The sequence below is a fragment of the Pteropus vampyrus genome, unplaced genomic scaffold (assembly GCF_000151845.1).
Source record: "Pteropus vampyrus isolate Shadow unplaced genomic scaffold, Pvam_2.0 Scaffold303, whole genome shotgun sequence".
In the NCBI taxonomy this organism is placed as follows: Eukaryota; Metazoa; Chordata; class Mammalia; order Chiroptera; family Pteropodidae; genus Pteropus; species Pteropus vampyrus.
In genome coordinates this window covers 1,780,393-1,794,134 of record NW_011889084.1, presented here as the reverse complement: position 1 = coordinate 1,794,134, position 13,742 = coordinate 1,780,393, and the positions used below count along the sequence as shown (strand labels likewise).

General features: G+C 43.2%; 2 protein-coding genes and 1 pseudogene across 3 annotated transcripts in view; 1 reads left to right on the top strand and 2 right to left on the bottom strand.

Annotated features, from left to right (window-relative positions):
- Window positions 1-11,094, bottom strand: part of GNPTG (N-acetylglucosamine-1-phosphate transferase gamma subunit) — an 18,828-nt gene extending 7,734 nt beyond the window's left edge. Inside the window, exons 1-3 of one of the 2 annotated variants that reach the window (XM_011376835.2) lie at window positions 10,981-11,094; window positions 10,797-10,854; window positions 10,646-10,713 (exon numbers count right to left, since the gene is read on the bottom strand). In XM_011376835.2, coding sequence (XP_011375137.1) covers window positions 10,646-10,713; window positions 10,797-10,854; window positions 10,981-11,035 — 181 coding nt within the window. In that variant the 5' untranslated portion in view covers window positions 11,036-11,094. The remainder of the gene's footprint in view (window positions 1-10,645; window positions 10,714-10,796; window positions 10,855-10,980) is intronic. The other variant, XM_023521307.1, reaches the window with a different exon arrangement.
- LOC111730228 lies at window positions 6,695-6,813 on the bottom strand (annotated as a pseudogene).
- On the top strand, window positions 11,093-13,742 carry TSR3 (TSR3, acp transferase ribosome maturation factor). Its single transcript, XM_011376828.2, has 6 exons — window positions 11,093-11,286; window positions 11,387-11,606; window positions 11,987-12,180; window positions 12,681-12,854; window positions 13,005-13,068; window positions 13,343-13,742. The coding sequence occupies exons 1-6, from the start codon at window positions 11,175-11,177 to the stop codon at window positions 13,530-13,532; spliced, it is 954 nt and encodes a 317-aa protein (XP_011375130.1). The 5' UTR covers window positions 11,093-11,174; the 3' UTR covers window positions 13,533-13,742.

Genomic DNA, 13,742 nt, shown 5'->3' with positions numbered 1-13,742 from the left:
GGGTCAATGGAATAAAATAGAGAGCCCAGATGTAAACCCACACATATATGGTCAATTAACTTATGACAAAGGATATAAGACAAATACAATGCGAGAATGTACAGTCTTTTCGATAAATGGTATCGGTTAAACTGGACTATACAGCCTTCGCCATACATAAAAATTAACTAAAAATGGATTAAAAACTTGACTGTAAGACCTGAAACTATAAAACTCCTAGGACAAAACAGAGTCAATAAGCTCCTTAACATCGGTCTTGGCACTTATTTTTTGGATCTGACTTAAAAAAGCAAAAGTAAACAAATAGGACTACATCAAACTAAAAAGCTTCTGCACAGCAAAGGAAGCCCGCAACAAAATGAAAAGGCAACCTACTGAATGGGAGAAAATATTTGTAAATCATTTATCTGATACGTAAAGAACTCGTATAACTCAATAGCAAAAAAAAAAAAGATCCAATTTAAAAATGGGCAGAGGATCTGAATGGACATTTTTCCAAAGAGAACATATAGATGGCCAACAGATACATGCAAAGATGTTCAACATCACTAATCATCAGGGAAATGCAAATCAAAACCACAGTGAGATATCACCTCATAGCTATTAGAATGGCCATTACTAAAAAGAAATAACCAATGTTGGCAAGGATGTGGAGAAAAAGGAATTCTTATGCACTGTTCATGGGAATTTAAATTGGTGTAGCCACTATAGAAAACAGTATGGAGGTTCCTCAAAAAATTAAAAGTTGAACTACCATATGATGCAGCAATTCCACTTTGGAGTATTTATCCAAAGAAATCCGAAACATTAATTCAAAAAGATATGCATGCCCATGTTAACTGCATCATTATTTACAATAGCCAAGATATGGAAACTGCCTAAGTATCCACCGATAGATGACTGGATAAAGAAGATGTGGTGAATACGTGCAGTGGAATATCATTCATAAAAAGGAAGGAAATCTTGCCATTTTCAACAACATGGATGGACCCTGATTATTCTAAGAGAAATGAATCAGAGAAAGACAAATACCATATGATTTCACTTACATGTGGAATTTAAAAAACAAAACTCATATAGGGACAGAGAACAAACTGGTGGTTGCCAGAGGTGGGAGGTAGAGGGTGGGCAAAATGGGTGAAGGGGCTCAAAAGGTATGAACTTCCAGTTATAAAATAAATAAAATACCATGGGGAGCATGGTACAGCATGGTAACAATAATTAATACTGCATCGCATATTTAAAAATTGCTGAGAATAGATCTTAAAAGTTCTCATCACAAGAAAAAAAACTGTAACAATGGTGATGGATGTTAATGACTCAGTATGTACAAATATTGAATCATATTGTACACTTGAAACTAATATGTTATCTGTCAATTATACCTCCATAAAAAAGAACCGACAGCCCCTCACAGGGAGTACAACATGATGGGATGAGGCAGGAACGAGAGCACTGAGTATGCCTATGTCTAGAGCTTTACATGTGAAACATATGAACATGTTTACATGCTAAAAGGTAAAATTCATAGGACAACATAAGACCCTACAGCTGAAATCAAAGCAAATGAACTGAACTATGTACAACTAGTCACATCACTTCACAGGGAGAAGAATCATTCTCAGTGATTTACGAACGTGTACTTTCACAAGTTAATAGTACTAATGCCATCCTAAAGTTCTGAAACCATCATGTGTATACTACAGAATAAAGCAAATAGCTATGTGAACAATATCAGCTGACATGAGACCAACCTTTCAGGAGACAGAACCAGGAAACCCTGGAGAAAACGTCTTAATGTCTGACGGCAGCGGAAAGGACTAAAGGAACGACAGGAGTACGAGGGCCAGTACTTGGAAGGAGAGAATCGCACCGATTACTGTTTGTGCTGCTTAGCCTGAGGGGAGGCCCAGCTGGTGCCATTTTAATGGCTAAGGCCAGACAGAACCCACCAGTCTCACTGGCAGTAGGAACTGGGACAGGGGAGATGACAGCAGCTGCAAAGTCGGGGACAATATCAAAAACGAACTGCACATAAACCCTGCAGCGGGGCGGTGTACGGCCGAGCCCTGCGCACACACGCCTAGAGAAGACTGCACAGTCCAGCGAGGGCTGCGAGACCACGCAGGGTCAGTGTGAGCCACACAGGCTAACCGCCTGAACAAACGATGCTCTTCAAGGGAGGACAACAGAGCCCGTATCAAGATGTGTTCCAAAAGCATCAGACCTACCACAAAGCGAGGCAAATGTGACCCACACTCAAGAGGCAGTTACAGAGATCCACCCAACATGACACACCTGCTGGAAGCAGGAAAGATTTTAAAGCACCTATTACAACTATGCTCAAGGGCATAAAGTAAAATACACGAATGAACAGATAGGAAATTCCAGCGGAGATTAGAAAGAAGAACCAAAGAAAATTCTAGAAATGGAAAAAGTCAGAAATATTTAGTAATTTAAACCCAGCAATATATAAAACATATGTACAGCTCACCCTTGGAATTGCGAGGGTTCACTTACACGTCCCGGCGTAAGTGGATCCACAAAGCTCTAATCCACATTGTTCAAGGGTCAACTGTAGTCAAGTTAAAACCAAGTGGGGTTTATTCCAAAATACAAGGTTGGATTTAAAAATCAAAGCTATCCACTATATAAACAGCCTAAGAAAGAAAAACCCTATGATCATTTCAATAGGTGCAAGCATCTGACAAAACTGAAAACCTATTCATGGTAAAAACTCAGCAACCAGGAACAACAGGGAACTTCCTCTATCAACAACTAAACCATCTTCGGCAGGACTGACAGTAGGAGACAGGATTAGGAGCAAGGCAGGGACACCCACTTTCACTACTTCTCTTACTAACACAGGAGGCATGGCCAGTGCAGTGCAACAGGCAAGGAAAATAAAAGTCACACAGATTGGAAAGGAAAAAATAAAACTGTCTTTATTCCAGCTAGTAGATAAAGAAGAAATATTAAACACCACAGGAACGCAATGAACAAAATCCAGAATGTAGTGGGGGAAAAAACCAGTTTCTTTAATAACTATATTGCAAGGAAGCAAAGGGAGGGGATCTATAGTTTAAAAGAGACTTAGAGGTCCAAGATGGCAGCGCCAAAGGAGGAAGCTGAGCTTGCCCCCTCCCATGAACAAACTCAAACATATAGAAAAAATTCCTCCTGTGAGACAACTGAGGGCTGAATGAACAGCTTCTGAACAACAAACAAGAGAAAGAGACCAAGGAGAAGGCTGGGAAGCCACGGGAGCCCTCCGGGAGCTGTGGGATCCCTCCTGGCCAGAAGAGCTGGTAAGCACCGTTGTTTACGTCTCCTCTAGTGGGTGGGCGCTCTGTTTGCGTGCTTTGGCCTACCTGCAAAGTCACCACAGGGCATTCCCAGCTACGTTATCTGGAGCCTTTTGCCTCTGAACAAAGGGAGCAAGCAAGACCACCTGGCCTCCCTCCAGAGCCTGCTTCAGGAACACAAGTAAGTGCCCCAGACACCATAAATGCATGCCTGGCTCCAACCAGCTTCTTGAAATTACCCAGCACATAAAGCCTACACAAGGGTTACTTCTTCACTAGACTACTTTATGTACAACAAACAAGAGACTGTAAAAAGGTGGCTGGGGAGCTGCGGGAGCTCTCTGGGGACTGCGGGAATTCTCCCGGTTCAGAGGTGCTGGTGAACGCCATTGTTTGCATCCCTTCCACCTCCATAGGGTGGGCGGAGGCTCTGTCCAGGTGCCCTGGCCTACCTACAAGGTCACTGCACCACATTTCTGGACACATCGCCCATTTCACCCCGAACAAAGGGAGCAAGCAGGATCCATAGGGCATTACTCACACATACCTGGACTCCCTAACTGAAGCTGCTCCAGCTAGGTAGGCCAGTGCCCCAAATGCTTTAAGTACCTGCTCAGCTTCTAATGGCCTGCCAAAACCACCCAGCACACACAGCCTACACAGAGACCGCTTCTGCATATGGCCACTTTTTCAACGCCGGTAGAGACACAGTTATCTCTATGTTCAAACATAAAAAGTCAAACAAAATGAAAAAACAGAAGAATATCTCTTAAATGAAGGAATGTGAAAAATCTCCAGAAATGGAGATAATTTGCCCCATAAAAAATTCAAAGAAATGGTCATAAGGATACTCGCCAAACTTGAGAGTGGGAGTGGAATAGAGGAACTTAGAACTTCAACAAAGAGAAAGTATAAAAAAGCAAGCAGACCTGAAGATCTCAGTAACTGAAATGAAAAAATATGTTAAAAGGAATTAACAGATTAGCAAATACAGAAAAACATATCAGCGACCTAAAAGACAGACTAGTGGAAATCAACCGATCAGAACGGCAAAAAAAAAAATATTTTTCAAAACAAGACTAGTTTAGGAGACCTCTGGGATAACATCAAGCACTCAAACATTCATACTACAGGGATCCCAGAAGGAGATGAAAGAGAAAAAAGAACAGAAAGTATTTCAAGAAATAATGGCTGAAAACTTTCCTGACCTGGGAAAGGAAACAGACATTCATTCAGTTCCAAGAAGAGAGTTCCAAACAAGATGAACCTAAAAAGACCCACACCAAGACATACTGTATTTAAAATGGCAAAAGTTAAAGAGACAATCTTGAAAGAAGCAAGAGGAAAACAAGGAATTAATAAAAAGGACACCCCATAAGGCTATCACCTGATTTCTCGGCAGCAACTTTACAGGCCAGAAGGACATCTTTAATGTGCTAAAAGAAAGGAACCTACAACCTAGAATAATTTGCCCAGCAAGGTTATCATTCAGAATTGAAGTGGAAATAGTTTCCCAGACAATTAAAAACTAAAGGAGTTCGTCACCATTACACCAGCTTCACAAGAAATATTAAAGGGTTGTCTTTAAGCATAAAAGCAAAGTCCATAACCAGAAATAAGAAAATATGAGAAAAGAAAAAAATATCATAGGTAAAGCCAAATATTTAATAAATACAGCAAGTCAGACATGTAAAAAGCTACTAGAAAGATTTTTAAAAAGTATCAAACTCAAACTACAATAACTTCTCAGAGAATATATAATACAAAAAGATCTAAATCATTACATCAATAACATAAAGCATGGAGGAGAGTAAAAATATAGAATATATCTGAATTTAAACACCTATCAACTTAAAATAGACTGTTATTGATATAAAATGATACACACAAACCTCATGGTAACCACAAACCAAAAACCTACAAAAGATATACAAAGAACAAAGAGAAAGAAACACAAAGGAAACACTGAAGAAAACCAAGAAACCACAAGGGAAGAGATCCAGAGAAGAACAGAGAACTGTAAAAACAACCAAAAAACAGCTAACAAAATAGCAATAAGTACATACTTATCAATAAATTACTTTAAACATTAATGAATTACATGTTCCAATAAAAAGACACAGAGTGGCTGAATGGATTAAAAAACGTGACCCATCTATATGCTCCTTACAAGAGACTCACTTCGAATTGAAAGGCACATACAGAGTGAAAGTAAAAGGATGTAAAAAGATATTCCATGCATAAAGAAACAAAAAGAAAGCTGGGTAGCAATGCTAATTAGACAAGACAGACTTTAAAACAAACAAAAATAAGTTAAAAAAAAAAAAAGACAAAGAACATGGCATAACTATAATAAGGGGTCAACCCAAGAAGAGGATATAACAAGCATAAATATCTACACACCCAACATAGCAGCACCTAAATTTACAAAGCAATTATTAATGGATATAAAGGAAGAAATCCACAGTAATACAATAACAGTAGAGAATTTTAATACCTCACTCACATTAATGGACAGATCATCCAGACAGAAAATTAATAATAAGGAAATAATGGCCTTAAATATCACCAGATAAACTTAGACACTTATAGAGCAATTCATCCAAAAACTACAGAATATACATTTTCCTCAGGATCACAAGTCAGGCCACAAGACAAGACTCAATAAATTCAAGAAGACTGAGATCATTTCAAGTATTTCTCTTCAAGAAACAAGAAAAATCCCAATAAACAATCTAACTCTACACCTAAAGGAACTAGAAAAAGAAGAACAAACAAAACTCAAAGTTAAGTCTATGGCCATGCCACTCTGAACATGCCTGATCTCATAAGCTAAGTAGGGTCAGGCCTGGTTAGTACTTGGATGGGAGACCACCTAGGAAGACAAGGTGCTGTAGGCACTAAAAAAAAAAAGAAAAGAAAAGAAAGTAAACAGAAGGAAAGAAATAATTAAGATCAGAGTAGAAATATGTAAGAGAATTTAAGAAACAACAGAAAAGATCAATAAAATTGAGCTGGTTCTTTGAAAAGATAAACAAAGTTGACAAACTCTTAGCCAAACTCATCAAGGGAAAAAAAGAGCCCAAATAAGTAAAATCATAAATGAAAGAAATTACAACCAACAGAAATATAAAGAAATCATTAAGCACTATGAATAATTATATGCCAACGAATTCAACGATGTTGAAGAAATGGATAAATTTCTGTAAGTACATAACCTTCCAAGATTGAACCAGTAAGAAATACAAAGTCTAAACAAACCAATTACTAGAAATTGAAGACATAATCAAAAAACTTCCCAACAAATAAAAGTCCATGACCAGATGGCTTCACAGGTGAATTCTACCAAACAAAGAATACCTACCCTTCTTCTTCTTCTTTTTTTTTTAAGCCTACAGCACTTGGTCTTCCTAGGTGGTCTCCTATACAAGTACTAACCAGGCCCGACCCTGCTTAGCTTCCGAGATCAGACAAGATCGGGCGTGTTCAGCGTAGCATGGCCGTAGACTACCACAATAAGATATCACCTTATATCTGTCAGAATGGTTATCATCAACAAATCAACAACAACAAAAAAGTCCTGGCAAGCATGTGGAGAAAAGAGAACTCTTGTACACTGTTGGTGGGATTGTACATTAGTGCAGCCACTATGGAAAACAGTATGGAGGTTCCTCAAAATATTAAAAATAGAGCTTCCATACAATCTAGCAATTCTATCTGGGTATTTATCTGACGGAAACAAAAACACTAATTCAAAAAGATATATGCATCCCTAGGTTCACTGAAGCATTCCTAGTAATAGCAAAGACATGGAAGCAACCTAGATGTTCATCAATGTGGTATATATATATAATGGAATATTATTCCATTGTACAATGAAATCTTGCCATTTGTGACAACATGGATAGATGGACCTAGAGGGTATTACGCTAAGTGAAGTAAGTCAGAGAAAAGCAAACATCAAATGATTTTACTTACATAAGGAATCTAAAAAACCAAAATGAATGAACAAAAAAACCAGAAACAGATACACAGATATAGAGAACAAACTGATAGTTGACAAAGAGGAAGGAGGTGGAGCAATGGGAATTTTTAAAAAATGGTGGAGGGACAAAAAAAAATCAGAAGGAAAAAAAATTGAGAATTAGTAACTGAACTTCTTTCCTCAAAGAAAAAACCAAGTCCAGATGGCTTCACTGGTGACTTTTCTCAAATATTAAAGAAGTAATACTAATCTTACTCAAAAAAATAATAATAATAATAAAGGAAGCTTAAAGTACATGGGGGGTACATATCAAGCACACGGAACATGTAGACCTTAGATACTGACATGGACAAGCGAACTGTTAAAAATTTATGACACAATTAGTGATATCTAAAACACCGTGGGGATTTTGTTGACTGGTAAGGAATTACTGCTTTTTAAAAAGTGTCATGAAGCTATTGTGGCTATGCCCTTAGGAGATACATATCAAAATATTTACAAAGGAAAGAATTTGTGAAATACTTGTTTCAAAGTAACAGCTTAGCAGGGAGAAAGTAGGGTGAGGGTTGAGGCTGGGTGAGGATGCTTGGTGTCTCACATACCCTTCTCTCCATATTATATATGCTTGAAATTATCCATAACACAAAATATTTTAAGGTTAAGGAAAAATTAAAAGTCAAAAATATGTATAATAACAGTAAATCTAAGCATAAGCAGAAACATATGAACCAAACTGCAAGTCAAACGGATAACAGAGAAAACAATGACGTGGTCAACTTCGTGCTCCGATGTCCATCTTTGCCTGGATACATTCTAAAATAAACTAAAAAAAAAAGCTTAAACCTCACTCAGTCACTTCATGGTTAACAATAATATTACTGAGTTTGAAACTATCTTATATAAATTATAGGAGAAAGCCAATAAATATATTATATGATTAAGGAATCCAGCTTTTCAGTATGAGAGAAAGACAAGGAATAGGAAATAAAGAAAAAAACCCTGTAATATTACATTTCAATTGGAAACTTCACAGGGTGTGTGCTTTTTGTTATGAAATAACTATAGACTTATAAGAAGTTGCAATTACAGAGAGGTCCACACACTGTCACCCGGCTTCCCCCAATGCTAAACCCTTATATAATGTTAACATATCACCAAAACTAGGAAACTGACATGGGTACAATACCATTAACTAGACTACAGACTATACACAGATGTCAGTTTTTATATGTACTCACTCAGCAATAAGAAAAAACTAGTGGTACACACAACAACATAGATAAATCCCAAAAACACGCTGCTGAGAAAGTAGCCAGACATGGGAGTGTGTGCTCTGTACCTCCATGAAGTCTGAGCACCAATGGGACAACTCTATAGTGACAGACAACAGAAAGTGATAGGTGGGAGAATCTGGAAAGGGACAGAGGAATTCTCTAGGAGATGGAATTGTCCCTTGCCTTTTTAGGTGGCGATTACATAGATGTGCTCCCATCATCAAACTTCACCAAACTGAACGTGTCAATTATACCTCAATAAAAATATGGTTTAAATCGGAGCCAATAATGATATTCAAAAAGGAGAAAGAAAAGAGAAAAAAGAATTCTCTTCTTTACCAGAGACTACTAGCTAATAAATACAGAGGCATTAAAGAAGCAGAAAATCAGTACTCTTTCCCCATCAGGCTAGAATGTGAGGTTACTGAGGAAAGCGTACTCACTGGAGCCAAAGGCATTTGCAGACAGCTTGCTAAGAGCAGAGAGAAACGTATTCTATCTTTATGCTTTCAACTCCTGAATCCAACCCTTTTTGTCTCCATAATAGATAGACCCTGGCAGCATTCACTTCAGTCAAGCACAACCTTTTGACATGTCATATATAGTCTACCGCATGTTTGACCCTTGACTGATCCTGGTGTGGGGCAGGGTGGGACAGCTGCAGACAACTTGAGACAACTGGGGAATGTGAATGTGGCCTGGTTATATTACAGAATTATTGCTAATTTGGGGATGGGGTGGGAGATCTATATTGGAAATATTTAGAGTGTCATGATGTCTGTAACTGACTTTCAAATGGTTCAGCAAAATAAAAGTTCACTTTTTTCAAAATGAAAACAAGAAGGTAAAGCAAGCAAGGCAAGATGTTAATTGCTGTACAGAGGCAGAAAGTATGCTAGTGTTCACTGTCCCATTCCTCTATTTTTCTATGTAATACTTTTCATAATATAAAGCTGGGATAGATTTGTTTAGAATGAAAGCTCGCATCTGTTCCCTCTCTCTGATCTCATCCTACCCCCAGCCAATCTTCTCTGGCTCATCAATCTTATCTGGCCACTCCTTTTGCTGGATTCCTCTTACCCGCCCCTCAATCCACATCCCTTGCTCCCCTTCTTTCAGCTTTTGACCAAGAATGCCCTATTTAAAATGGCAATTTGCCCAAATGATACTCTCCTACACATACACTCTTTCCATACCTAGAGAGCATTTTTCATCATCAAGCATTCTACGCTTTACCTACTTTATAGCCTACCCACCCCATTAAATTGTCAACTCCATGAGGACAAGCACTGTATGCTTTTTGTTCTTTCTGAATCCTCAGCACAGACCCTAACACATAGTTGTATTCAATAATTCTTGGATTTTGTTTCCTATATTTAATACTCATTTACCAACCCAGCAATTCCACTTCTGAGATCCTACCTTAGGAAACCACTCATGTGAGCCTATAAAGAGGGAGTCTCTACAAGGAATGTTCTTCGCAGCACTGTTTCTGATGGCCAAAAAACATAAACAACATGCTTGACAATAACGGAATACAGAGCCATCTGATTAAATACTAAGCATCAAGTGAAAAGAATGAAGACCTACATCCACCACCATGAAGAGTTCCAAGACACACAGGTGACAACAGCAAATGCGTAAACCTGTGGAGTAGCACTGTTTAAAAAAAAGATGGCAAAGACAACAAAAAAATTGCTACACGTTTTTTACTTGTATACCCATGCACGTAAAAGCATCAAAACCGTCTAGAAAGACATACACCCAACTTTTAACAGAATCACCTTTATAGAAGGAAATAAAGGACTAAGTCCGGAGGCAACTATTTAACTTGGTACAAAAACGTTCTGGAGTATCATCACGCACTCAAAAATAATTTTAAAAGGCTGGCAAACGAACGCATGAGCCTCCATGAGCTTTCAGGGCTTCTCATCCTCTCATCCGAGGCTGTCTTTCCCTCTCCAGCCCCACTCGAGCAGGCTCTCAAGCGCGGACCCGGTCCACCCCAGTCGGGAATCCAGGACAGTTCCCTGCTCCCTCCTTGGCCGCCACCACGTCCGCGGCCAGGGTCCCGCACTCACCAGACACAGGTGAAGGATCCCTCTTGGGCTGGAGGCGACTGGTCTGGGGCAGGAACGGGTTGTTGAGCCTACGGGAAGCGGTAAGGTCAGGGGGAATCGAGCCCTGGGCCGCCACTCAGCCCACCCCGCCGCGCCCCGCGAGGCTGCTCACCCGAACGTGTTAGGCTCTTCCACCACCTTCATCTTGGCGGCTCCTGCGGACGCGGGCCCTACGGGGAACGGGGCGTTGAGGAGGCAGGGGACAGGCAGCCGAGGCGGGGGCACGGGTACGGATGGGGAGGGAGCTTAGGGTTGCAGATGCCTGGGCGGGGGGCGTGGGAGGACGGGGCACTAACCGCGCGCCGCGAGCCGGAGCAACAGCAAGAACCGCGCTAACCTCGCCGCCATCATTTCGCCGCAAGCCCGGCGCGCGGTCACGTGAGCGCCATCGGGTCACGTGAGTGCCTGAACTGGGAGTGGCTCCCGACGCAGGCGCGCGTCGTCGGGAGTAGAGGTCCCCACGCAGGTCCTGGGGATTCTACTTCCCGCGATGGGCCGCAGGAGGGTACCGCGTAGATCGGGGGCCGAAGGCTCCCGTACCCGGCGCCCCGCGGGCTGCTCCCTAGAGGCTTTTGCTGAGGAGGTGGGCGCCGCACTGCGCGGTGAGTGGGGCGTGATCGAGGAGTGGGGCTGGGGTCGGAGACCCATGGCCTGCGGGCCGATTCGCGACTGAGGCCTCGTCCCCTTCTCTGCCCGGTGCAGCGTCCGTGGAGGCACAGGTGGCGGAGGACGAGGGCAGCTCGGGTCCTGCGCGGCTCCCTTGCACGCTGGCCATGTGGGAGCTGGGCCACTGCGATCCCCGGCGCTGCACCGGCCGCAAGCTGGCCCGCCTGGGTCTGGTGCGCTGCCTACGCCTGGGCCACAGGTTCAGTGGCCTAGTGCTCAGCCCCATGGGCTCCCAGTACGTTTCCCCAGCTGACAGGTAGGCTCGAGAAGCCAGGGGTGGGGGTGAGAATGGGCGGGTCGCCGGTCTGATCTTTCTTGTCTTCTGGCGCATTATTCCTTTCAGGAGTCACCTATTTGTACCTATCAGTCTAATTTGCCCCCATTGCCTAGCGCAGTCCAGGATAGAGCAGGTCTCAAGTAAACGTTTGTTGAGTGAATAAATGAGCCCGTTCCAGAAACGCTCCCATTCCTCAGCCTCAAAAGCTTGGCCTATAAGGACCTTTGGGGGTGGTTTGCAGTAGGGGAATGATGTCCTTGTATCCCTAGTGAGGCCAGTATCCAAGGACATACCTGCCTTAGGGCCATCACCAAGGTAGTGCTGGCCCCCAGAACCTAGCCCTTTGCTGCTCCTGGCAGACAGCTGGTTGCACAGTCAGGGGTGGCTGTCATCGACTGCTCCTGGGCCAGACTGGAAGAGACACCGTTTGGGAAGATGCGGGGGAGCCACTTCCGGCTGCTGCCTCACCTAGTGGCCGCCAACCCTGTGAACTATGGCCGGCCCTGTAAACTGTCCTGTGTAGAGGCTTTTGCAGCCACCTTCTGCATCCTGGGTGAGTGTTGAGGTCTGGCAGCCTAGAGATATGGTTGTGATCCCTGCAGTGTGTTTTCTACTAGCAAGTCCCAACAGGAATGTGAGGATATGCGGGGAGGTGGTGGATATGGAAAAGCTAGGGTTTTGATTTCAACTTCCACTTAAAGTCTTTGCCCTATGGAGTTGAGGTTGTGGCAAAATCAATAGCTGGCCTGTAAGCGCTCATATTTGGCCTTATTATCGTGGCACCACTGCCCTGAGAGCCCTCTGTCACCCCTCAACTCATCTTCAGAGAATTTATAGTCTCAATAGAAGCCCACATGGGTGGCTCTGTGCGACATGGACAGAGGGACTTAGTGGGCTGCAGAGGTGGAGGCTGGTGAACAGGCATGGGCTATCTGGACTGTAGGATGGTGTCTGGCAAGGACTTTTAGTTTCTGGGACAGCAATGACTGTGCTGGGAACATGCTCAGGATTAGATTGTTGACATTCTCAGATTTCCTGTTTCTGCGGCTTCAGGCTTCTCAGACCTTGCTGTCATTTTGCTGCGGAAGTTCAAGTGGGGCAAGGCCTTCCTAGACCTGAACCATCAGCTCCTGGAGAAGTATGCAGCCTGCAGCAGCCCGGAGGAGGTGTTGCAGGCAGAGCAGGAATTCCTGGCTCATGCCAAGGAGCTCCCCAAGGAGGAAATCGGTGAGGCCTGGCATTGCTGTGAACCTGCCTGGGTGGGAGCCAGGACCCTCAAGGCCTGCCACCTCCTTTTGAGAAGCTGTAGGGGTGGGAAACTGGGTTCTGCTCTAAGCTCACCTATAGGTCACTGTCCTCTTTTCTCCCTCTGTTCAGATCCCTTTGATGTAGATTCAGGGCGAGAGTTTGCAAACCTCAACAGGCCTGTGGCTGGCACGCGGTAGGTCCTCGGGCTCCCAGTTTTGTGACAGGTCAGGGCTGTCCATTGCCTTTGCCCCTCCAGCTGTGTGTGGCGGGGGGTGGCCTCCTGAACACCACCACCATGGTTTTCTGACTGTGGAAAAGGGGACGTGGATGTCTCACTGAGAGGTTTTGGTTTCGAGAGCACGGGGAGTAGGAGAAATCTGTCCTCAGCCTAGAGGTGGGTCAGTGTGCCAGAGAGGATTGCCTCAAGCCATGGATGGTGCCTTTAGTGAACACATCGCTCCTTTCAGGCTACCCACAGACAGCAGTGACAGTGACAATGAGGATGAGTCTGAGGAACACGGGCCTGAAGCCAAGGATGGAGGAGGCGGCTGCAGCAGCAGCAGCTGCCCAGAAGAGGAGGAGATTCTGGAGCAAGGGGCCGAGGCCAGTGCCCCCACCGAAGTTTGGAAAGGAATCAAGAAACATCAGAGACACTGAAAGTTCCAGACATGTATATTTTTTGAGGTGGGGTAACGAGGAAATCTAGAGACAGCAGTGGGACTTGTGGGAACAAAGACAAGCCTGGCAGCCTTGGCCCCTTGCAGCTCCAAGCAGCACTGGACTCTGTCGGGTTCTCTCCCAAAGCTATCACAGCCTTTCTCTGGGTCCCGCCTCAGAGCCCCCAATGAAGCTGCAGGCAAGGAAACC